Raw genomic sequence first — 26002 nt, forward strand, 5'->3', positions numbered from 1 at the left:
TTGGTTGGCGGCACTAAAACCAAAACAAAGTAAAAAAAACTCTGTCGCCGAATATATTCCTACAATTAGTTCAAAAGCTACGTGTTCTAATTTGTTTAAAAGTATTGTGAACAGACAAAAATACGCTTGCTGTTGTCATAAGTAAGACTTATTGTATCTTCCACACATACAAACGTTTTTATACATTGGAAGCGATTTTATGATCGACGAAATAGCCAAACTTTAGCATGACTACGTTTTCATCTAGTTAGGTTTTAACGGACGTGTTTCTTATCGTAATGGTATTTGGAGTAAATGTCGCCAAGCTCATCGGTCATTTTTCGTAAATAATCAAATAAAATTAGTTTTAGTTATTTGTTGTAAAAAGGTTTTACAATAAAATTAAGTAAGACTAAAAAAAACTGCTTCCAAAAACGTAAAGAGGCTGTCGTTATAATGTTGAGGGTTGTAGTTATAATATTACATGCGTAGTTTTTATGGCTAAGCTAGATAGTGTCACTTGTTTTAAGCTGCGTAGTTTATTTGTCAGAATTCATTTCAAGTAAAATTGATGCCTCTGTCTGCTGAGACTAGGAAGCAATTTGTTGTATTTTGTTAGTTACCAATGACGGTCTATCTCTTTTTGCTCAGATTTGGTTTATCGTATATAAATTTTCACTGACTCTTTGTCGTTGGTTTTAACTCTGTTTTGTTAATACAATCAATGATATACAGGGGGGCTGTATATCATTGATAAAGACCTCTGCAAATAAACCTACTTCCCACACTTGTGGAGCTTGTGATAAGGTAGTATCTGAGGAGGGAATCGAGTGTGAAATATGTGTCACATGGTTTCACTATTCGTGCACGAAGTTTAGTAGGGAGTTAGCCAAGTCTTTAGCAATACCTGGGGTGCATTGGTACTGTGTTGGGTGTGACCACCCAAATTTCAAGACCATCGAATCCAGAATTGAGAAACTAGTTGCTGGCTCTCAACAGCACGACCAATCATTAATAGATGTTGATGGGCTAAAGGCTTTTGAACAAAAAGTTGGTACCTCTCTGATTGAAATTAAAGAACAAATCACTGAAACATTAGAAACAAAACTTGCTACTACCCTAACCGAGTTCAGAGTTCAATTAAATGCAACAAACAATCTCATAGAACATCTAAAGAATTCCTGCACTAATGATAACATTGATCTTACTCAGACAGAACAGCAGCCCATGGGCACCGGCTCTGCTCACATTAAAACTTTTAGCTCAGTAGTCAAATCACCAAATCAGCCTGATGCCACACTAGTGAGCCATCCAAAAACGGCTAAACTTCGTCCTAATAGAGTGGATTTTGATCCCAGCAAATGGGTTGTTGTACATAGCTTTGGCAACAAAGCTCTGGCGCTCAATCATGTGGCCATCAGGCACAGTATCAGCAACCTGTTAGACAATCCGATTATTATGTTTTTGAATCGGTTTGAACATGACAAAAACGACCCTAAACTAATGATACAGTTTGAGAAATCTTCATCTGTTGATCAGCTACTGGAAAAATGGAATCCCACAACTGAAAATTGTAAGCTAAGACGCCCTCAGAGACCTTCACCGCGCATGGAAGGTATTTGCTTTGGGGTCCCTGAAAATATTTCCGAAAATGAATTACTCGATTATGTTAAGTTAACTTACCCTTCTTGTGATAAGGTTGTCAGATTTATGTCTAGGAACAAAACAGCTTCCGGTACCGTAAAATTTATTTTTAAGGAAATGAATGATCTGCACAATGCAATTGAGGATGGAATTTATATCCAGCAACTTTGCTTAAAGCTAAATGTCGAGAGGGCCCGTCCACCCAAGCCAAGGCCTCTTCAGTGCTACAAATGCTGGGGGTATGGCCATCTCGCATCAAAGTGCTCTTCTGACAAAATTTGTCGCCGTTGCAGTGAGGAAATCCCTCCAGAGAATGACCACAAAAATTGCACTAACCCTCTAAAGTGCTGTAACTGTGGGTCGTTGGATCATGATGCAACGAGCCACAGTGACTGCCCTTTGTTTGAGAGGGTTCTCCAAAAATTATCAAATAGGGAGACCATTAGAAATACTCTGCCATGACATTGATTTTATGGAACTGCAATAGTATCCGAAATAAAACACACTATTTGGAAACCCTTGTCCGAGACTACAGTCCACTTGTCATCGTACTCACTGAAACTTGCTTGGATCCACTGGTCTCTAGCAATGAGCTAAAGTTAGGGGATTATGAAATTTTTCGCAGAGATCGGCCAACAAAAGGCGGTGGCATTTTAGTCGCAATAAAATTAACTAAAGATGTCCAAGTATTGAGTTCCTTCGTTGATCCCCTTGAGGAAATGCTTGTTGTCAAGTTGATCATTTACGGCATCCGTGTTTGTTTCGTGGCATACTATCGTCCTCCAAGCTCAACTCAAATGAGTTCGCTTTTTAATTTTTTTGAGGATAGTACAGACAGTAATTTTGTTTTACTGGGTGATTTTAATCTTCCCGAGATCCAATGGACCCTTGATGAGCCGGTCGTTTCGCAAGGTGGCCGAGGGCTAGCCAAACAGTTTTTATCTTTTGTTTCAAAATATGATCTCGAGCAGCATGTAACTTTTCCCACCCATAGCAGAGGCAATATACTTGATTTGATTTTTCGAATTTTAAGCCCTGCCCTATTTTTAAGGATGCCGATGTTGGCCTCTCGGACCACACAACCTTGTGCTATGATTTTTCTAGTTTTTTGCCACAAACTGTTCCTCAGGTTTACTGCACGACTAGAACGCTCTTTGATTTTGGCAAGGCTCAAGTAGTTAGCATAAGGGAACAAACAGCAAATCCTTATAACCATCTTCAAGCTCTAGTGAGTTCAAGTACAACAGATTTTTTATGGAACATTTTTAAGCACAGCATTTTAAACATAGCTAAGTCACTAATCCCAGAGCGGAAACCAAGAACTAAGAGATTTTGGCTGTCGCGGGAGGCCGGGACAGTGAGTCGTAAGAAAAGAAGACTCTTCCACACTTTCAAAAAGTACCCTACCCCCAACAATTTACAACAACTAAAAGCGATTGGCAATTTATCCAAACGCCTCATTAAAAGGGATTACAACAAATTTTTAGAATCACATATTACTGTAAGCCTTAATAATGGGGACTCAAAGCCTCTTTTCCAACTCGTATCCAAGGCAGCAAAGGGGGGAAATAGCTCAAACATAAATCACTTACACAATTGTGTAACTGATTCAGATATGGCAATGTGCTTCGCAGAGAATTTTAAATCTCTCGGCCACTATGTCTGATAGGGCTGTTAACTCGCAGGCAGATATTGATATTGGTGAGGAAGGTGTTCTGGCCATCCTGAAATCTCTCAACCGCCGTAAAGGCTCAGGCCCGGATAATCTCAGTCCTGCACTACTTAATTTTTTAGCTACAGACATAGCTCCTACTTTGACACTAATTTTTAAACATTCCCTAAATACAGGGTGTGTTCCAAGAGACTGGAAATGTGCAAACATCGTACCTGTTTTCAAAAAAGGCGACAAAAAAGCACCGCTTAACTACAGGCCAATTTCTCTGACTAGCGTCCCGTCGAAGTTAATTGAGCATATTATTGCTCACAGCATACGCAACTTTCTCGATCATAACAACATCCTAAGCGAAACTCAACATGGTTTCCGCAAAAAACACAGCTGTGAATCACAGCTTATTCATACAATATCAGATTTAGCTTCTTATAACAATCACAATACTCAAGTAGACGTTTTAGTTCTAGATTTTAGTAAAGCCTTTGATACGGTCCCTCACAATAAATTATTGCATAAACTTATATACTATGGCCTAAATCCAAACATAGTGGCATGGATCCGAGACTGGCTCTCGGGTCGAACATTCAGGGTCATCGTTAATGGTTGTCTTTCTCAGCCGACCCAGGTGACCTCGGGTGTGCCTCAGGGTTCAGTGCTCGGACCACTACTTTTTCTCATTTACATCAATGACCTGCCAGAGGCTTTAAACTGTCCATCAACATCTATACGCTTATTTGCCGATGATGCCATCCTTTACAGGCCTGTTAGTTGCGTGTCCGACAGCCAAGCATTGCAGGACCAGTTGAGCAGAGTTGCTGCGTGGGCCGGATCTTGGCACTAAAATTTAATGTAGCTAAATGCACATCTACGTCAATGGAGCCGGTTAAATTTTTGCATACATACAGTTATGGAGGCACTCCGCTTATTTCATCCCATTCCTTTGTATACCTGGGCATACAGGTTTCTAAATCGCTCAATTTTAGTGATCATATAAATTTTATTATGCGTAAGGCTAATGCCACCCTTTACATGCTTATGCGAACTCTTAAAGGAACTTCCCATGCTGTTAAGAGAACGGCTTATTTTAGTGTATGTCGTCCTTTATTGGAGTATGCTTCAGAGGTGTGGAGTCCACATTTTATGTACATCATTAGGGATTTAGAAGCCATAAACAGAAGAGCGTTCAGATGGGCAAACGGTTTTAGAAAGTATGACAGTATTACATCTTCAATGGAAAACATGTCTTGGCACACTCTTGAAGAGAGAAGATGCACTAAGGATAAAAACACTTTACTGAAAATTTTAAATCAAGACCTTATGGTCGATTTTAAAAAGTTTACACTGTGCAACTCCGCCTATTTTACTCGTGGGTCTAATATTAGGCACACTATTAATACAGATGCCATGAAGTTCTCATTTTTTAACCGAGTCATGAAGTTTTGATATATATATGGAACAAGCTCAATAGCAGATTTTATTTAACTCTCGATTTCACAAGAATATCTGATCTCTTTTGTCGTTATAGTCGCATCTTATCTCTAAAGGCTTATCGGGCCACAAGAGATATTTTATCGAGATAGAGATACAATAGAACCTTACTTTGTATGTACAACCTGATGGCTTTTGTTTATTGGGAGTTTTCAAGCTGCGTCATTTTCTTGGATTGAGCTGTTAAACCTTGTGAGATCTGCGTATGGATTGAAGATATTATTTCAGCTACCGATGTCTCCCATCATTTATATATGATTTTTATGAAATATGGGTCTTGGCCTCTTTTAAACCTTACTTCAGGCGGTGCGATCTAGCAATTATTACCAATGCTTAATTTTATTTTTGTCAACTCTCTGCCTTGTCTTATTTTTTATGATTTTCATTATTAGTTTGGTAATCTGTTTATAAAGATGTTTTTTTAATAATTGGTCATTTGTTAAATTACCAGTATCAAGTTTCGATTGATTTTGCAGATAACAGCCTTATAATTGACATTTATTTTTAGGATGCAAATGTGTCTGAACTGTGAGTTGTGTTCATATACATATTGATGTGGGTAGTGGTTTTGCTCTTTTTATGCATAAACTATAGTACATAGCACTAGACCAGGTGTACCTCATTTTCCGCAATCAATAGTCATGGTCAATACATTCAAGTTGGCAGATCCTATTGTTTTTCACTAAACCAATGATTGGTTGTTTTGCACGGTTTTGTATCAGTTGTCTAAAAACGCAGAGGTGGTTGTGTCATAATTTACCATCAGTATTGTTCTACTCCTTTCATTTGTTACATCATCATGATTCTAGCACTGCTATGATTGCATTGCTGGAAGATTGATAGGGTGTTTGGCTTGAGGTACACGTATTTGGCCAAGTCAAGTAATTAAAACATTTTATTGTTTAGTGCATTTTCAAAACATGAAGAACTAATAGGCGAACTTCAACCTACAAAAAAATCAAGAAATAGTAACACTGGCAAAGCCCAATCAATGTTAACTGTTGATAAAAGACATTTACATGTAGCACCAGTCGTAAGATTCAATAGGTCTCACAAGTTGTTTAATTGAAGAGGTTTTTCAAAAATGTTGAGAGAAGTAATAACGCTAACAAAGTCTAACCATTGCGTAAATCATCTGCAAGTCATTCTTGTTAACCTAATGTAATTTGCTATACTCAGCATTATCACGATCAAACTATTATTGCATGTTTGTGCCTGTCTTTTTGGTATATTGCCATGCTGTTCAGCTCGCTATAAAATAGGTATTTGGTTATCAGGAATGCAAGGGCTTTGACAAGAGGCCAGTCTAACTTTTCTCATTCTTACTGAAGAATACTAATTGGTATGTGGCTGCCTAAGATGAAATTACACTCGGGTGTCATCTTCCTTTGTCTCTATATGTCTTGTGCTGTCTCAGCTGCCTCTAACAACTACGCTGTTAAGGCTAGGTTGTTTAGGAAATTTTTATGACTTTAATCTGCTATGCCAGTGAACATATTTAGTTTCCTTGCACTGGCATCCTTTATATTTCTGACAATTCGGCACTAGCTCAGTCTTTAGACTCTTTTTGTCATTTTAAGACCTTTTTTTAATAAACTCATTAAGCCAAGTTCTTCGTTGACCATCTGTCATTACTAACTATTCGTGAGTGCTTTTGTCTACTCGGAAGCGGTGCCAGAGTTTATGATTTTTGATCAAAGCAATTTAACTTTTGACTAACAAAGGATAAACAGGATACAGTTTTTGACGATTGCTACTGTGTTGATATATAAATTTAAAGCTTATTTATATAGTACATGCTATCATGATTTATAAGTCTTGAAGCCAAATGTTCAGCTCTTAGCATTCCATATCTTTGGCGACAATAAATTCTAGATGGCATGCCTTCTTTTGCACAGATACAAACAAGCATATGTCTACATTTTAATGCTTGCTCTTAATAAAATAATTCTTAGACTAGTCAATGTGTTGACATACTGCCAAGTTTATACGAAACTCTGCTGCAACACTAGCGTATTTTACCTCATTTTGTCTCAAGACTTTCTTTTTAACACTTTGAAGCCTGGGCCAGAAATAATTTGTAAGATTATTTTTCTACCTGATCCTATGGCCCGATTAAGCTTGACAGCATAATTTGCTTTGTCTTTTTTGCACTTCCGGCTTACATAAGATTACAAAATTTTGGCCGCTTTATGCATAATACGTTTTCAGTATATAATTCCGAAGTTTTAAACTTATTGGACTGTTCTCAAGATGTGTTCGAAATACTGAGGGCACTTCCAATCGACCGAGTAATGAGAAGTGGCTGACAGAACATAGTTTCTAGTGACACACTGATTGTAGTTCTTTGTAATGAAGGGTCAAAATAGGCGAAGCTAGCAGGCTTCTTCTCAACACAAGAGCTTTACACTAAAACTTTGTTTTTTATTTATTATCAATATATACACACTCTATTAAACACAATCTGCTGCTATCATCCTGGTTCTTTGGTTACTTCTAAAACATCACTTTTTAGAAAGTGTGTAAAAAACTATTTACACCATTTGATTGGTATTCTTGTCATTGAGTTCTACAAGCTTGGAGCTGCAAAGTGATATTCAGTTCAAAAGGAGTTAGGCTAACCTAAGTACTTTCACAGTTGATGGGAAGTTGTTATTATATGGTCTAGGATCAGGGAACCTGCTTGTATATACAAGACTAGGCTTAAAAGTTTTAATGATGAAAATCTCCCTTAACAATAGCAGTAAAGTGAGGTAAATAATCCAGCATATCACAGTGCTAATGTCTGTATAGTGAGTTGAAGCAAACTAAATATTTTTAGTACACAACAGCCTGCTAATGGTAACAAAGTGTTTTACTAACGAGCTCTTTGCTTTTACATCCGATTCTGTTTGATGGAGTCAAAGATTTTATACCTGCAAGTAGAGGTGTTAGAAAACAACTAACAAAATTGTTTTAAATGCTAACAAAATAAGATATCTGCATTTAAACTTGAAATGCCCACTGAGTTGCTGTTTGATGTTGTTTTAGGATTGCAGTTTTGAATCTGTTGCTGTCTGAATCTAGGTTTGCAACACCAGGGTAGCTTAGTCTTACAGATAGACTAGTGCTTGTGAACAGATCAATGTTTGTTGAATGTCATCTACGTATCTGACCAAGTGCATTAACATTTCCAAGTATTTTTGTTAATTAATAAAGGTTGACTTGCAACAAAATTCACATTACAGTTATTTGGTATCAAAAGATTCACCATGTCTTACTCTGTTGTGTTGTAGGTGCCAAATACATGGAAATGTGATTACAAGCCCTTAAAAGCTCAAAAACGATGGGGGGTTGTACATCATTGCTTTAATTAAGTCTTGAGATAATGTTCAAATATATCCTGTTATTTTCAGGTTTTCTTACCAATAGAGATATTGAGACAAATGCTGCCTAGGCGGTGCTCCTACATCTTTCTAATAGTATACACATCTCTACTCTTCTCTAGTCATGCCAAGACTCCATGTGATATATGCAAAGACATCATCTCCAGTTTTGAAGAGGTAAAGCGCAAATATTTAGCAAAGCAGAAAAAGCTCTGCTAACAAAGGATCTATTCTAGAGTTAGTTAAGATGAAGAAATTCTACGTTTACTAGTACGCTCGGCAGTCTCGTGCACCGTGAGAGATCGTCATGAGTAATCAGCATGTGCTTAATTATTTCATGTAATTACTTGGTGGCTGAGTAGAGTAGTGGTTAAAGAGGATGGTCTGTGAAACGAGAGGCCCGGGTTCAATTTCTCTGCAAGGGAATTTTTTCACTAACCCTGTTACCGTAGCTTCAGACACACAAACACTGCTCTTATTATAGTAAAAGTTCAGCTTTTTGATGTTCATTCAATGGTAGTTTTAGGCAGTAATAAATCAAGAATTGGAAAACTGTCTTAACTGCTCTTTATCAGGCAGCCATGTTGGCAATCAGTCAATATGTTGATCGTGTAGTTTGTTTAAACTAAATATCGGACTATAATAGTATGATAACAGATTTTGTACAATCTCTTTGCCCTTGCTGATAGTTAGCACAACTACAGATTGCATATGCTGAGCAGTAAGTGTCTAGATATTTTTATGATATACTGGTATTCTGATAGTCCAGTGTGTGACAAGAGATTGTTAGGTATGCTAATACACTATAGAGAATTAGTATGTGCACAATAATTCTAATATCCTGGAAGATGCAGGTAGTAGTGTGCCGGATAGTCAAACCTATTTTCGCTGCTTTGAGTCGCATACGATGGAATATGTCTTTCAACTTCCGATCAGGGCTTTGGACAGACGGATGGGCGTGGCTCCTACTATAGTAAAGAATAGTACTAGTGCATTTGGAACATCCTTAACATAACATGTTGATACTTTCATACACTGTCTTTGCCCTAATATTCCAATCATTATTTTATACAAACTTTTTACATATCATATGACATTTGCTAATAATGTTGATCTTGCATGCCTTGCTAGTTGTGATTTTGGAAGTACCACACATATAGGATGACAGTAATAGATAACAACAGATATGATGACAGTAATAGATAACAACAGATATGATGACAGTAATAGATAACAACAGATATGATGACAGTAATAGATAACAACAGGTATGATGACAGTAATAGATAACAACAGATATGATGACAGTAATAGATAACAACAGGTATGATGACAGTAATAGATAACAATAGATATGATGATGACCAGCTTGTATTTTGAAGCGTGTTTTAGGGACTAGCAAAAACTGTCAAATCTAACTTTGGTGGAGGTAATACGAACTGGGAAGAGAAGAGCTTAGGAAAATGGAAAACAAGGTGAGAAGTTTGTTTAAAGTTATGACTTGTAGCTTTACACTCACTGAATGCAAGCGTCATTCACTATCCGTCTATGACTTGGTCAATTTGCAAGTTTGCGTCATCTACTAGATGGAAAGGAGGATAACCAGCAAATCAAACGAGTTTTGTTACTTGCAAAATTTTATCACATGTTTTGTGCTCGCAAAAGATGGAAACACAACTTGCTAATGGTGCGCAAAGAAATTGTTCGCAAGCTATTCAATTCTAGCCATTTTTTTCACCTTGCTCATTCCGATTTGGATTTGATGAGAATGGAGTGCGCCGCTATGATCTCTGGCATAGGATTGCTTATCTGTTTTTTCAACAAAACTGCTGGGTTATTCTGCTGCATGTATATGTCCATTGAAGTACCTATCACACGGTAACTCAACATACGCACAATTTAATATCTGCATCATCCGTTCAATGTAAACAGTGATTAGTCGAACTCATTTAAGCCTGTGTAAAGGTGCTTTTAGATTTGCAGGTCATCGCTGGAGTAATTACAGTGTCTGTCACATATTCCTGAAAGTGGCAGGTTGAGGGATCTCCTAATGTATAGGAATAAACAAATTTTTATCATGTATTCAACGACAGGTAGTTTTTTGATATTCTGTCACTTATACCCATCTAGGGTGTGTACAGGGAATTTAAAGACGCTTTAATCTACAAAGAATGTAAATATCAACTATAAAATGTATCTATCTACCGTAGGTTTAGTAGGGGCTGTAAAGGTTTGGGTTATGATAAACCTTCCATTTAGACTTAGATTTGACTTGTTTGTTATTTGTTGTAGTGAGACAAGGCTAGTAGAGATAATTGATCACCATATCTGCAGGGGAAATAACAAAGAGGTGAGTCCTATTTTGTATCAGTCTGTCTATGAATCATTGCAATATCCATGAATCAAGGTCCTCTCATAAATGCCAAACAGTCAACTAACTTACTGAACTATTTTAGGAAAATCATTTGGTAATTTCTTTGTTTGTATTCCTTGTTACGTTCTTGTTAAAATATGTTGGTTCGGTTCTTATGGCTTTGGGCACAATAGGCTGAAGGCTTGTAGCATTTTAGGATGTCTCCGGCAACTCTCCGGCAACTCTCCGGCAACTCTGCGTGTATCAACATCCAACTTTATCCTTTGGTATCTAAACTTACGAACAGCGCTATTAAATAGTACTTATCCTTTTTTGCATTTGATCGAGCAGCCTTATAGCCGTGAGCTTGTGATGTGCCCACGAACTGTTCATCCTTTAGGATAAGAACTAGTTTTTAAAGGTTGACTTGCAACAAAATTCACATTACAGTTATTTGGTATCAAAAGATTCACCATGTCTTACTCTGTTGTGTTGTAAGTGCCAAATATGTGGAAATGTGATTACAAGCTCTTAAAAGCTCAAAAACGAAAGGCCGCCGTAGATTGGAATTTCTTTATTTTGATGACGTAGCCACGAAATTTGGTTGTCGTCTTGTCACGTATGTTCTCACGTGAATTCAAAGGCCAATACAAAGCTCAATATAAAACTTATTGTAGTACTAGTTTATGACAAACACTTCGGGTTTTACCGAAGACCCCGTATCAAATATAGATGCTCGCTACTTTACAGTTTTGTTTCGGCATTATTCAATCGTCAAGTGGTAATCTGATCATGTGACGCAATACTTCGCAGCTAATTTTTGCAGCACTTTTTGATTATCATAGGTGACCAACAGGCTCGTCATGATTATCAGACAATGATATGTACTCCTTCGAGCTAAGGTTAAAAAGTTTAACGATTTTTTACGGTAAGTTATAAGATATCAGTGCTAAAAGTGACAACATTACAATGACGATAAAATAGATGCGTAAGAACAATAGACATAGTTTTATTGAATGCGTGAAGTATGTTTGTGAAAATATTCCGACGAATAAGGTTGCAAGAAAGTGTAAACAGAAACCATCTCTCACAACTACATCACATTTGAGCCGTTTTGGAAAGGGTATCCAAACTACGGCGGTCTCGTGTGGCTGCGATTTTCTGTTCGTTTTTGAGCTTTTAAGAGCTTGTAATCACCTTTCCACATATTTTGCACCTACAACACAACAGAGTAAGACATGGTGAATCTTTTCATATCAAATAGCGGTAATGTGAATTTTGTTGCAAGTCAACCTTTAAGAATTTCAAGTGTCCATCAGTCTTGGGTTTCCGAAGCTGTTTTAATTGTTAGTGTTTGTATCATCTGTCACTTGTTCTCGTGTTATGTGTCGTAGTGTCACATGTTATAGTGTCACATGTCATAGTGGGATGTGTCATAGTGTCACGTGTCATAGTGTTACGTGTAATTGTGTCACGTGTCACATGTCATAGTGTCACATGTCATAGTGTTGCGTGTCGCATGTCATAGTGTCACGTGTCATAGTGTCACATGTCATAGTGTCTCGTGTCATAATGTCATGTGTCATAGTGTTATGTGTCATAGTGTCACGTGTCATAGTGTCACATGTCATATTGTCACACGTCATAGTGTCACATGTTCTAATATCACATGTGTAGTGTCACATGTCGATGTCACTTGTTCTAGTGTCACATGACATGGTGTTACTTATTCTAGTGTTCATTTCACTTGTTTCCCTTGTTCTAGTGTTACATATAAGTCACTGTCATGTCCCAAGCCACTGGTCATAATGTTACGTACTTTTATCTCTCATGTTACTCCCTTTAGTGTCACATGTCACTTATTCCAATGTAACATGCCTATTTTTCTAGTGTCACATGTCACTTATTCCAATGTAACATGCCTATTTTTCTAGTGTCACATGTCACTTATTCCAATGTAACATGCCTATTTTCGAGTGTCGCATGTCACTTATTCCAATGTAGCATGCCTATTTTCTAGTGTCACATGTCACTTATTCCAATGTAACATGCCTATTTTCTAGTGTCACATGTCACTTATCCCAATGTAACATGCCTATTTTCTAGTGTCACATGTTCTTTGAACGGAATGAAGAGCACATAGAAGACTGGTACTTCAACATCTACAAAGATCTTGATTCCTCTGAAAGTCTCCACCACCATCTTTGTGTTGAGCAGTCTAAAGGTGGGTCTGTCTGGTTTTTATTTTGTTATAGTCTCTACCAGTACAGTTTCCTGTACAGAGCCTGTACTCCTTCCTACCACTGATCAGTGTATATAGTCTGTACTCTTATTATTAACTAGTGTATATAGTCTGTACTCTTATTACTAACTAGTGTATGGAGTCTGATATAATACCATTGGTACATCTGGAAGTCAGATATCAAGGTTGTCTGCACTGACTTTCCATCTCATATTTTATTGCTCTGTTATAGTTGGAAGACATCATATCCAATTTGCGAGTTAATTTTTCTGTTCAATGTATATTTTTCTAGAAATTTCCTGTAAATTCAGTACAAATTTTGTACTGTAGTTTTTGAGAGCTGATTATTTTTATGTCTTTATGTTTATAGTCAAATATTTAGCAGTTGTTTCAGAGAAACAATGGAGTTTCTCTGTCTTTATCTTATGGGACTTTAAAAATGTCTGCTATATATGGATGTTGTTGTAGCCTGTTGTACAGATGGCAGGTATGGCCCGACTTGCTCCGAGTGCCCAACAAGCGATGGTAAAGTCTGTGGAGGCCACGGCAAGTGCCAGGTTAGTAATGCTTGTCAATTGTTTCTTCTCAGCTCTAACTGTTTAGTAGCTCTTATGTTTCACTCAGTTCCTACTTACGTGGCTTAGGGAGATGGCACCCGCTCCGGAACTGGAAGTTGCACATGTGACTCTGGCTACACTGGGAAGGTTTGCGAGGAATGTGCAGACAACTACTACGAGCAGCTGACAGGAACCATCAGCACTTGTTTAGGTATGACCTGTATTACTTACTCTTTGTGTGCATCCTAATTACAGTGAAACTCGGATAACTCAAACTTCAAGGGACCGAGCAAAAGTGTTCGAATTATCAGAGTGTTCAAGTTATCAGAGCACTGTCACAAGTCCATGTATTTACTTATTTATTAGTAGATACATGAACATATACAAACTATAATATAAATCAAAAGCACAAATGGCTTGTTTCAAATTAAATGCTTCTAATGTAAAGTTTAAAACGTTTTTATCAAAAAGTATAGAGATTTTTCTATCACTTGAGATTGGTTTGTTGTTTGAGGTGATGTTATTGCCAGGACGTTTTTTAGATTGACATTGGCAAAACTTGATCGTTGCTGAAATGCTCAAAGAAAAGACATCTTTTTCTTTTGAGCGTTTTACCCACGATCAATTTTGCCGATCTTTCTTGAAGCTTTTGCAAAGATTACCTTACTTTACCTGGGATTCGTTAAGAGCAACACTCCGAGGCAGTTCAATTAAAAGTTTTACGAGGTTTTACGGTACATTGTATATCACTCACGCTTTTTGAATGGATACTTATTGAATGTACACACGTATTTTGTGTTTAGGTCAAACGATGAATAGTTTTTTTTAACTAAGACAACGTATACGTTTGATTACAACATTTTTTAAGACGTTTTAAACATTCAACATTCCGACGTTAATTCAACACGGAATCAACGCCGGAAAACTATTCATCACGGGCTAGCCGGGTCACGCACTCACGGATTTTCGCCACGCAAATACAAAACAAAAACAACATGCTGTTTTTGTTTTGTATGTGTGTGGCGAAAATCCTTGCGCCCGTGACCCGGCTAGCCCGTGCTATTCATCGTATAGAAGTATAAATCAAATTTCACCAAACCTTTGAACAGTTGTTGACAAAAATATTTTGCCGATGGAGGTAATAACGACGCTTATGAATTACGAAAAGTTGAGGTTTACCTCTATGGCTTGGAATAAAGTGATTTTCTAAAGCGATAGCAACCGTTTCGGTAGCCGTTGGGCAAAAGACAGTTCGTTATAACAGTGTTGAATTCGAGTTATATAGAGCCATTTATCATTGCGTGGGAACGGACGAAGCAAATCCAGTCGAGTTAACCATGTGTTCGCTATATCCGAGGGCGAGTTATCCATGTTTCACTGTATCTGGTAAATTTATAACTTTGTCGATGTTTTGCATTGTTGGGTAGTGGTAGTTGTTGGTGGTAATTGTCTTCTCATACACACCAATGTGAGTAGTTGATTGTATTGTAAACCTAGGTGGCACTATGTTGTTTGTCGTACAATGTCTTCTTACAGCAAACTGAAACACATTAACTTCATTTATGAAATCTGCTGTTTTGCTGAAATTGGCTATTGAGTTGATGTTTTTTGTTATAGTTTATCATAACAGCAGCAATATTATTGCTGTGTCTAATTTAAAAAAAGATTATTGAAATTTTTTCTGCCTCAGCCAACATTGATGAAATCATAATTTTAAGCGTGTAGATCGACCCAACCTACGCTATTCACAAATTCAATCATTTATGTTTGCATCATAGTCCAGCACTTGATAGGACATTGCTTATGGCCAACCAAATCCAGTCTTTGAACTTTAATGCTATCATTTTCAGATTCGCATAAATTTATAGTATCGTCTGTAGCCGTTCTAGGGTGCATACATTCAGAAAGTCCATAGCGCATAGTTCAGTACAAGTTTTTGGAAAAACTATATACTTTGTTGATGATGTAGGAAAATGGTATTTCTAAACTTAACCTTATACCAATAAAGGCTGAGTACAATCCAGGGTTGTTGATAGCTTTTGCTGATATCCTACAAATATATCAGTGAAATGAGGTGGTGTGCATCTTATTATCCCTAGTGAGGATAGTAACAGGAATTATCCATGGCTGGATCCATTATCCAGCTGTATATGTTTGATGCGCAAATTGCATCGTCTAATCAGAGAGTTTTACAACATATTTGGCCAACAAATCAATCTAGTGATTTTGTAGTTTGCTGTGCATCTTGTCATAGATTGATTCTGTGTATGCGAAGTAATTCTTGCCAAGTAGAAGATAAATATTTTTATTTACAAAGTTCGTGTCTGCAGTTATACCTTGTGAATAAATTAGAGAGAGTTATTTTCTTAATATCAGCAGTTTGTTGACACAAAAGTTACATATGGTAAATACACTAAGTGAAGAAGTTTCATTATGCTCACATCTTTAACTTGAACAAAATATAAGAATATCAAAATACTAAAATATCAACATAAAAGAATGTATGAATATAAAAATATTATAATATCAAAATATATGAATATAGGGTATGACAGTATTGAACAGTCATATTCTAGTCAGTTTCTTTAAACTACAGGGTTATACTAGACATTTATAAAGCTTAGAAAGTGTAGTTGATGAGTAAATATTGGATCTTAGTTGTAAACACCTTTACTAAAAGTTCATGGCAAAAACTTTTTAATAAAGGAAAAATTAAAATTAATAGTATCCAAACCTAAACAAAGAGACGTGTCATGCTTATGTATGTAGATATCACTAACATTGGAAAGTTAATTTCTATAAAACACAAATGTTCTTTACTTTAATAAGACCTATGTCTGTCCGGAGACATATGTGAGGTTACGGAAAAAATATTGCTTCATGCGGGACTTGACCTCGCGACATTTGGCATAGATAGCCGAGACACTATCTCTTCGGCCAAACATTCACTTTCCAAAGTTTTTGTAATTAAGACGCTTGTTCTTCGCTCATTTTCATAGGCCTTGGTCTTCTTCTTGGTCTTGGTCAATCGAACCCTAAGACCTCGATCCCCGAGGAAAAAAAGGGCCATCATGTACGTGTCTAGATCTAGTTCAAATGTTTTCAATAAAAGTCAAGTAATATTCGAAGTAAGTAAAATCATGACTATAAAAAGTGCGTTAAAAATTTCCTCGTAGGTCGCGAGAAGTTCTCGGTAAAAAACTGTTATGATAAAATGTTTTGCTGGCTGGAACAGCCCTAGGTACGTCATTGGATACCGATCTGGTATGATGTGAGTGTGTGTCATTGTGTATATTGTTAAAATTATTGATTAAAGACTCATGCACACTGCTGGAGAGAATTTTTATAAGTAAAACCATTCGAGCCGACTTCCGTCTGTTCTTAAGCAATTCCAACCCTAATTTGTCTCTGGCCATAGTTACGCTCTCCACCCCTTTAAGATCCGCAATAAAACGCACAGCGCGCCTCTGGACATTTTCCAGTTGTGTTTCATGTTTTATGAGGTATGGATCCCATACCTCACAAGCGAATTCCAAAACGGGCCTGCACAGACTAAGATATGCAATTTTTTTGACGTTTCTGGGTGCTCCGTGTAATACTCTCCTCAACATCCCTAACACGCATGACGATCTCTCACGTCACTCAAGATTTCCAATGTAGTAGTTTATATAATAATAAGCTCATTACTATGATATATTTTGGTCTAAAAATCATAATAGAATACAGTTTATTATATTATTATTATTTAAAATGTCTAGAGGTAGAACAACAGGTTTGTCTCTGATTAGAAATCTAAACTGGCTTTGTGTAAGTATATCACTTCTCAGTGAAGTTCCCACTAGTCTGTATAATAGTGTATCTGTCTTTCGTAGCGTGTCATGAGTCATGTGAAGACTCCTGCACCGGAGGGGAGCCCATCGCTTGTGATGATTGTAAAGATGGATATACTTGGAGTGACACCCATGGCTGTCAAGGTATGCTTCCTCAGTAATATCCATGCCTCTAACTGTCTGTCTCTCTTGATACGCTGCCGATAATCCTGCTGAGTCACAACTGAATTGGCAGCAATTACATAATCTAGTTAGGAGATTGCATAGAAAGATAGAACAAATATTCATTAAAGTGATCTCTGGCAATCAGTTGCTTCATCTGTGGGATGGGTGTGGAAAAAATCCGCAAGTCATGTGAGTTCTGTTAATCACACATTGTTATCGAGTGTTTCATGCTTACGAAAGATGGAAACGGCAGTCGCAGATGGTGCGCAAGAAAACTCAACACAAGTTCTTCCACATTCCATACTTTAGTCATTCCTATTTCAAATTGAGCAGTGTTGAATGCATCACTATGGCCTCTGGCGTAGAAATCCTTATCTTTTTAATAAAGTGCCAGAGTTAATCCATTAATCCCCAACATGCGAGTGTCTATTGAAACACTCATCACACGGTAACTCAACTCCGAATCATGGAAACATAGCGAATTTGTGTTGTCTCTCTGGTGTGTAGTGGGTTGGGATATGTAGCGCTAGCGAGGTTGTATAACATGTAGTTTTCTGCAACAGATAACGAAAAGGAACTTTATCCATTCTAGCAGGTAAAATCTCATAAGTTCACTTCTTTCAAATATTGTTCAACATATTTACTCCGTTTTGATGTCAACTTACATTAACAATTCATTACAAGTGTGAAAGGTTTCCACAATTCAAAGTAATTTAGCAGTCACAACCTGATTGAAGGCGCAAAAATACTGCCTCTGCTACAAATATGGTGACAATTAGATTTAGGAAGACTCCATAACCTATAGTTCAGCTCATGAGCTAATGTCACTTTGCTGTAATAATCTCTTGTCGTCTGCAGCAGATAGCTGCTCCAGCTCCCGTTTTGGTTTAGCTCACTCGATTTCGGATTAAAGAACAAAGCCGTTGTCTGTTTAGGGATTACAAATTAAATATTTTTTTGATGAAATGTATTACCTATTTGCACAAAAACTGGTCATCAAAGAGTAACGATCTTAGTTCATTGCATTTCAATAACCTGAAATTATTGTTGATAAATTATTTGTTTTTCAACATTTCAAAGTTTTTTTGTATAAATTGAACTTGAAAACATAAGGGTCAACATGCTTTCCGAGTCAACTAGAGCCTATCTATGTTGTAAAAAATTTCACAACATATTTAAGAACACATGGTTTGAGTGTCACTCTCACACTTACACAGTGTGAAGGGCGATTTTGGAATTTGTTTAAAAAGTTGATGCGGTAAATGGCAGAGCCAATGGCTACACTTGCATTATCTCATTGCTTTACTGTTTATACGATTGATCTATGCTTATAATTCCTTAATTTTAGTGATTGTAGCGATATTGGATGTTTTATATTGAATATTGGGTATTCATTTCATGCTTCAACTCTTGATCAGATTAGCAACAAATTTAACAGCTTCGCTTATTTTTCTTTGTTAATTACGCCATGTGTTATGGCATGGTATGTTGATCATACTTATTGTCGTTGTTTTGGACAATCTGCACACCCACCACATTTTGCAGAAAAAAATAGGTATACATGTGTGATAGGTTTTAGAGGCAGAAGTTATTCTATCCCTGTAATTTAGAAAAAGTTGAAATTGGAAAACTTACTCATCTGATTTGGGAATGAGAATGCACAGGCGAGAATGAAGAAAATATTGACACATGCTATTCAAATTCTTTTAACCAATAAGTTGGTATAATAAATAACAGTGCATAGTTAGGAGTGGAAATATCAAAGAAAAATCTCATGTGCAAACGATTGTAGTTATCGATTTTCATGAATTCTTCTAGCAATATGAGGTGTAGCGCTCATTGCATCATAAAAAAAATTTAACCATTTGAATGTAAGACGCTATTTCGTAGAGAATCTGTGTTTAGAAGTTTAGTAGTTTCCATAAATGCTATGTTTCTCCTGTGACAGCACATGCAGGTTGTGAGGGTTTAGGGGGTGTGATAACCCGTTCCCTCAGTTGCAGTTACAGCAATTGCTGTGGCTGGAGTATTCATAGGTAATCAATGCTCTCAACTGCCCGTGTCTGTTCTGACAGATACAGACGAGTGCTCGAGTGAAGATGACCCATGCCAAGATAGGACGAGTACCTACTGTTCCAATACTATTGGTTCATATCTCTGTCAAGGTTGGTCTCTTTATGTACAAGTATATAGTACAGCGTAGCTCGTTCACTGCTCATTTACGATGTTGGCAATTGCGTGATTGGTCTGCCATTGTTGTGGTCGAAAGCTTTTAGAAATTATTAGGAATTCACCTACAACCTGGTTACAGAAAGCTCATACTGACTGATTTTTAGAGTAGTGGTTCAGGCAAGCATTGTCCCCTACCATGTTGCGATATAAAGAGTTATCTGCTCACCTTTTTCATATTGGTTAGAATGAGAGTGAAGACAAGTCTTCATTTCCTAATGTTTAACGAACAATTTGTTACGATACTTGCATGACTCATTCATTGATCTCCCTTTAAATGTTTGAGATGTGCATTCAAGTCAGAGGTCGTGAATTTCCTATTGTACGTCAAGAAAAAGTTTATTATAAAACTGCTCTTGTAGTACTACAGTCATACCTCGACATGCGAGCTTTATACGTTCTGGGACTGAACTCGTATGTCACTGTGCCCATATCTCAAAGCATTATTTCCTATATAAAATAACTAACACAAATTAATTAATTCTCATACTATGAAAAATCACCTAAAACAGGATATTATTATGGGAAAATGTGATTTTAATTGTGGTACAGTCATACGTCTACATACGAGTTTGCCAACATGCGGGAAACTCGAGATATGAGCTGACTTTCGAGCAAGTTTCTTCCTTGAAATATAAGTAATCTTTGAGATATGAGCCGGTTGTAGTAGTCGATGGCCACTATATGGCCAAGTGTGCAAGAGGTCGGTTGTAGTAGTCGATGGCCACTATATGGCCAAGTGTGCAAGAGGCCGGTTGTAGTAGTCGATGGCCACTATATGGCCAAGTGTGCAAGAGGTCGGTTGTAGTAGTCGATGGCCACTATATGGCCAAGTGTGCAAGAGTTCGGTTGTAGTAGTCGATGGCCACTATATGGCCAAGTGTGCAATAGGTCGGTTGTAGTAGTCGATGGCCACTATATGGCCAAGTGTGCAAGAGGTCGGTTGTAGTAGTCGATGGCCACTATATGGCCAAGTGTGCAAGAGGTCGGTTGTAGTAGTCGATGGCCACTATATGGCCAAGTGTGCAAGAGGTCGGTTGTAGTAGTCGATGGCCACTATATGGCCAAGTATGCAAGAGGTCGGTTGTAGTAGTCGATGGCCACTATATGTCCAAGTGTGCAAGAGGTCGGTTGTAGTAGTCGATGGCCACTATATGGCCAAGTGTGCAAGAGGCCGGTTGTAGTAGTCGATGGCCACTATATGTCCAAGTGTGCAAGAGGTTGGTTGTAGTAGTCGATGGCCACTATATGTCCAAGTGTGCAAGAGGTCGGTTGTAGTAGTCGATGGCCACTATATGGCCAAGTGTGCAAGAGGCCGGTTGTAGTAGTCGATGGCCACTATATGGCCAAGTGTGCAAGAGGTCGGTTGTAGTAGTCGATGGCCACTATATGGCCAAGTGTGCAAGAGGCCGGTTGTAGTAGTCGATGGCCACTATATGGCCAAGTGTGCAAGAGGTCGGTTGTAGTAGTCGATGGCCACTATATGGCCAAGTGTGCAAGAGGTCAAGAGGTCGCTTCCGAAAACAGCATCACTTGGTTTTTTTCTTCGAATCAATTTGAAAGTTTTTAAAGGTTGTCTAAAAGTTACAGTCAACACCAAGCAAAACCCGACTAACCGGAACCATACTAAAACAATACGGAGACAAAATTAAAGTGAATTTTGTCAAGTATTAAAACTTAGCTTCAAGTGTGTGTTTAGTAAGCTAAATTCATAGAAGTTAAATTCAAAGTTTTTATTACGGAGGATCAAAGGTCAGAATAGTTTAGTGTACCGAAAGCATTGCTTTCAAGTCTTTCGCAGACCGCCATTATCCACAATTTCTGTCTCCAAGGTAAACACTCCATAAAGTAGATTACATAGGTATAATATACCTATGTAATAAAATGTAATATTATTACATTTTATTGCAGATAATAATAACTAAAAAAGGATTTGTCACTTTTTTAGCGCCCGTACTGAATTACAACAATTAAAAACACCCTTTTCCTCCATAGTATCATGTTTAGGAGCTTTTTCATACTATGCTAACGGATAAATTTGTATTAGTTATTTTATATAGGAAATAGTGCCTTGAGATTCGGATAAATTGACATCCGAGCTCAGTCCGAGGACGCATTAAGCTTGCGTTAAGCTCACAAAGTAACAAATACCTATTTATTAGTTACGTTCTACAATAAAATGTAACATTAATATGTACAGTACTGTATGGAGTTCCTACATTTGAGACAGTCATAATGGCTAATGGTGTGACAGAGGCTTAACAGCAACGCGTTTGGTACACTAGACTTTTGTGACGCTGCATAACATGAACTTCGCATAAAACTTGAATGAATTTAGCTTACTATACACATACTTGAAGGCTAAGTTTTAATATTTTACTTAACTTAACCCTAATATGGTCTTTGGGTTAATTTTCCATTATCTTTTTCTGGCTTCGCGCTTTCCGACTCGCTTTTGCTGTAACTTTTAGCCAGCTTTTTAAAACTTTTTTTTCTTGAAAGACCAAGCCATGATGTTCTTGGAAGCAGCGTGACGCATACTTGGCAATTTAGTTGCTGCATTGAAACCTGATTTGTATGTTCGTATCTTAATGTTATCTCGTATCTCCAGGCAGAAACTTGCTCGAAATGTTGCTCTTTGCTCTTATCTAGGTTTTTTCGGATGTTGTGACGTGTCAAGGTATGACTGCATTGCCTGTGAATATGCTCTCTGATCGTGATTCTTCTTTAGCCTGAGAGCCTGTATTTTTACTATGCTACGTCACATGCTATCAAGCATTTACATCATGTTTACTGTTATCTTAGCATGCCACAGCAACTGTCTGTCCTGTACTGGAGCTCAAAGTAATGCCTGTACTGAGTGTATTCCGGGGTATGTGAGGACAACTCCAGATATTGATACTTCATCTTGTGATGGTAAGGCACAGTGCAAGTTTCTCACAGAAATTTTGTTAAGGACAGCTTCTTGGACCTAAGGCTACTATACCTGCGTATTACCTAATAGGAAAAGACAGCAGGCTTATCACCTACTGTTCTTCTATTCACTCATGAATACAGAAGTTACAAACATTTTATAAAATTTTGTTTGTTTGGCTCTTCTGCTCTTTTCGAACATATTCAAATGTATTATAAGAACCTTGCCACATGATTTTGTATTTTATAAAGATATCAACGAGTGTACAGAGAAGCCGGAGCTATGCAAGTCTTTAGAAGGTGCGGAGTGTCGGAACACCGAAGGTTCATATGACTGCAGGTGTACACTGGACAATCAGAAGATAGAAGGAGACAAGTGTGTTGACATACCAGAGCCGGAGGGTAGGTGTTGCAGACAGACGGTAGCCTTTTTAGGTACTGAAGTTGCGTACTCCTGTCAATATGGTAAATGTTAGTTTTAAGATGGCCTAACTAGCCGAAGTTTTTTCTTGTAATGTTACTTTGATGTGAGTTGGGTAGAGTTACATTTATGTTATATTCAGCTTATTTGCTCGTTTCATAGGCAGTTAATCACAGCCCATAACTATGGTTGCTGTTTATTGTGTCGTATTATCAGTTACTTTAAAAGTTTGCTAATGTATTTAGTTCTAGTACAGAGCTGATAAAATTTATGTACAATTTGCTTCTGTAAAATTAATACTTTTAAAGCTCTTGATGGTGTGCCATAGGCACTGTAAGTTTTTATTTGCTTTCATTACATCATGAAGATGGTATAATGGATAGACTAGTGTAGCTTAAATATATACAACTTTGTGGTATGAAGCTTTCCAGATTATTAGTATTCGTTGCAAACTCATGTTTATTGAAGATTGAAGGGAGTTGCTGCAAAATTGGATAAACTAGCATTCTAGATAGCTTGATCCCCAAATAAACAAAAGTAAATCCAAATTAGGATGTTTATCAGCTGCCGGTGTGTCTCTCATTGCAGCATTTAGTGTCATGATGACCACTTACGTAGTAGCTGGCTTTGGAAGTGGTGAGAATTCAGTGGCTTCATGATTTTAGCTTTTAGGTATTTTGGTCTTGTTTATATACGTATTATCACAGTTCAGGGCCTTCTTATTGTCTAAATACGTACATACTTATTTTTCCAATTTGATGATTGTTTAAACGGTTTTACATTCAGAAAAGAATTGGCATACAAATATGCGCAAGCATATTTTTTATTTTTTTAGACAACCCAGATGTAAACAGTTCGGAGACGAAAGATGATTTAGAAAAAACGCAGCAAAATATAAAATCTAAACAAGCAAAAGAGAGTGTAGACAAGACAAAGAAAGGTAAAAGTGCAAAGAAAGTGAATAAAAAGTCAGACACAGTTGGCAAAGATGGTAGCCAGCCTAAGATTGACATAGACTCTATGATGAAGGAGGCGGGCAGTGTGGCCCCTGGGCAGAAAAGGAAATATAGAACCTTAGATACGATGGTGCTCAGCTCTGCCACCGGTCTTTATTTAGTCATGTGTCTTGTTTTTAATGCTGAGTTGTTGAAGACATCATTGGCCACTCTAGTATACGCAGTATTTGTATACAGCTATGCTGGCCAGTATGCATGAGACATGTGTAAGGTAGGGTTTCTCAATTCTAGCTACCATCACGCTCATGGTAATTGTCAATACTTTGTGGCTAACTTGTGGAATATCTTTTTAAATTAGCCATCACCTTAGAATGTTTCATGATTTTTAAGGCTGCATGGAATATGTGACTCATTGTCAGTTAAGTGGGGCGAGTAATGTAGCCTGTTTTGTAATTGATCTCATCGAGATGTGCACCAGCATTACAGCTGATGAACTTTATTAATTAAATTATTAACTGGGGGCAATGGTGAGCTTGCAAACTCGGGCTTTATCTTTAGAATATGCTGATTTGTAGTTCATAAGTGATTTGAGAAAATGTTGTTCATTAGATTTTTATATCGGTGCATCTCGTCTTAAAGACAACGTTAAAATGTCTAAAACCAGTGATGCTGTGGGTAAAGATTGAAAAAACCTGAATATAGTGCACTTATTGGTAGTTAGTTGCTCACCGCTGGAGATGTGTGTCAGCAAATTACTAAGTGCTTCAGCAAATCTCACACTATTTCATATCACACTGATTATTGAACAAATAGACATTCCTAAAGTCGATGTTTGTTTTTCACACACCAGACCTCTAGATAATTGTTTGTGTTGCGTGTAGATGGCTTGTAGAAACTACCTGTTTCCAGCAACTTGAAGAGTGCTTTGGTTGTTGTAGATGAGTTGTAGCATTGAAACACGTCTGCAACCGCTCGACATCAACTCTTGTCTGTTGCTAAGTATGAACGAAGTGTCTGTCTTTTATGTTGCTATGGCATTAACTTTGGATTCACCGAAATACTAATGCTGCGTGTAGTGGATGGAGGCTTTTTACCTGAAGCAGTTTCGCTTGTTCACATGTTTTCCTTCCTCACTTATTTTCACAATAATTTATCGTTATTGTTCTTAAATACACTTGTTGTGTTGTTTACTGGTTATTCTAATAACAATAATGTAAGTGATGTCATAATACAACAACTTTCAGCCCTGTTCGCAGTCTAGCCTTAGCTCACCAGGAAGAAGAGTATTTATATCATAATGTGACCTATTTTTGAGAGATGGAGTCTTCAACTACTGATAATCTAAGTTTGAGATTAGTGTAATGCTAATGGCTACCATTATTATACATAATGAGAAGCAAACTACCGCATCACAGTTTGATCATCTGTCATTAAATCTCACTTCCAAGCTGATTTTTAATAATAACAATGAAAAGGGATTAACAGCCAACTTATACTTGTCAACTTATTCACCTTAGCTGCACTGTACTCTGGAGCCAACGCATTCCCACTAAATGGCAAAAATGTTAAGCTAGGATGTGAACATTAGCCTATTAGGTAGGATATAATCTCTACGCACTGTTGTATATTGAACTGGCTTGGCTAATAAAACAATTTGTTGGATAGAGTAGCAAGTGTCAAAAATTTTGCTAACTTTTTTAACTTGTCTAACTCTCGATATCATATGCGAACAGTCCAATCGGTTTGACATTAATATACCGCTCCATCGTCCTGTTTTACTATGGTCCGTTCTCCATTCTATTCTCTGCAGTGCCTTCTTATTCTGCCATAGAGCTGCTTGAGTTTTTCATTATCTTCCTTTTTCTAAGCTACAGAGATGGGATAACTTCCGCTTCTAAAATCTATCGCATACTCTTTTGTCTTGCAACATGTGACGTGTGTGCTTGCTTTATTTTGTTTTATACATGGCCTGGTTTCTATTCTCATCACAGGTTAGTAATGAAGCATCCTTTGCGTATTGACACTGGTTGGTATTTCCATCGGTTGATGCTGGACTAAGGTGCTGCACTAAGCTGAGTAACACAGTGTACCATGCTCAAATTGGTTGTTGCATGGCACACACTTCGCATAAAAATATTCAACTTATTAGTTTATATTTTTAGACTAGGGTTCTAATGGCTGTAGGAGG

At 37.4% G+C, this 26002-nt stretch overlaps 1 protein-coding gene across 3 annotated transcripts; it reads left to right on the forward strand.

Annotated features, from left to right (window-relative positions):
• The first annotated feature begins 18 nt into the window (after positions 1-18).
• On the forward strand, positions 19-25053 carry LOC137393081 (cysteine-rich with EGF-like domain protein 2). Of its 3 annotated transcripts, XM_068079485.1 has the most exons (13): positions 19-141; positions 8179-8325; positions 9541-9623; positions 10441-10498; positions 12608-12725; positions 13212-13300; positions 13388-13511; positions 17173-17274; positions 19371-19460; positions 22330-22440; positions 22690-22839; positions 23694-23798; positions 24753-25053. In XM_068079485.1, the coding sequence occupies exons 2-13, from the start codon at positions 8209-8211 to the stop codon at positions 24761-24763; spliced, it is 1158 nt and encodes a 385-aa protein (XP_067935586.1). In that variant the 5' UTR covers positions 19-141; positions 8179-8208; the 3' UTR covers positions 24764-25053. The 3 variants fall into 3 exon arrangements, with proteins under 3 accessions (XP_067935586.1, XP_067935584.1, XP_067935585.1); XM_068079483.1 differs by lacking the exon at positions 24753-25053 and having other exon boundaries at positions 23694-24530; XM_068079484.1 differs by lacking the exon at positions 24753-25053 and having other exon boundaries at positions 23736-24530.
• Positions 25054-26002: the final 949 nt, after the last annotated feature.

The sequence above is a fragment of the Watersipora subatra genome, chromosome 4 (assembly GCF_963576615.1).
Source record: "Watersipora subatra chromosome 4, tzWatSuba1.1, whole genome shotgun sequence".
NCBI classification, from domain to species: Eukaryota; Metazoa; Bryozoa; class Gymnolaemata; order Cheilostomatida; family Watersiporidae; genus Watersipora; species Watersipora subatra.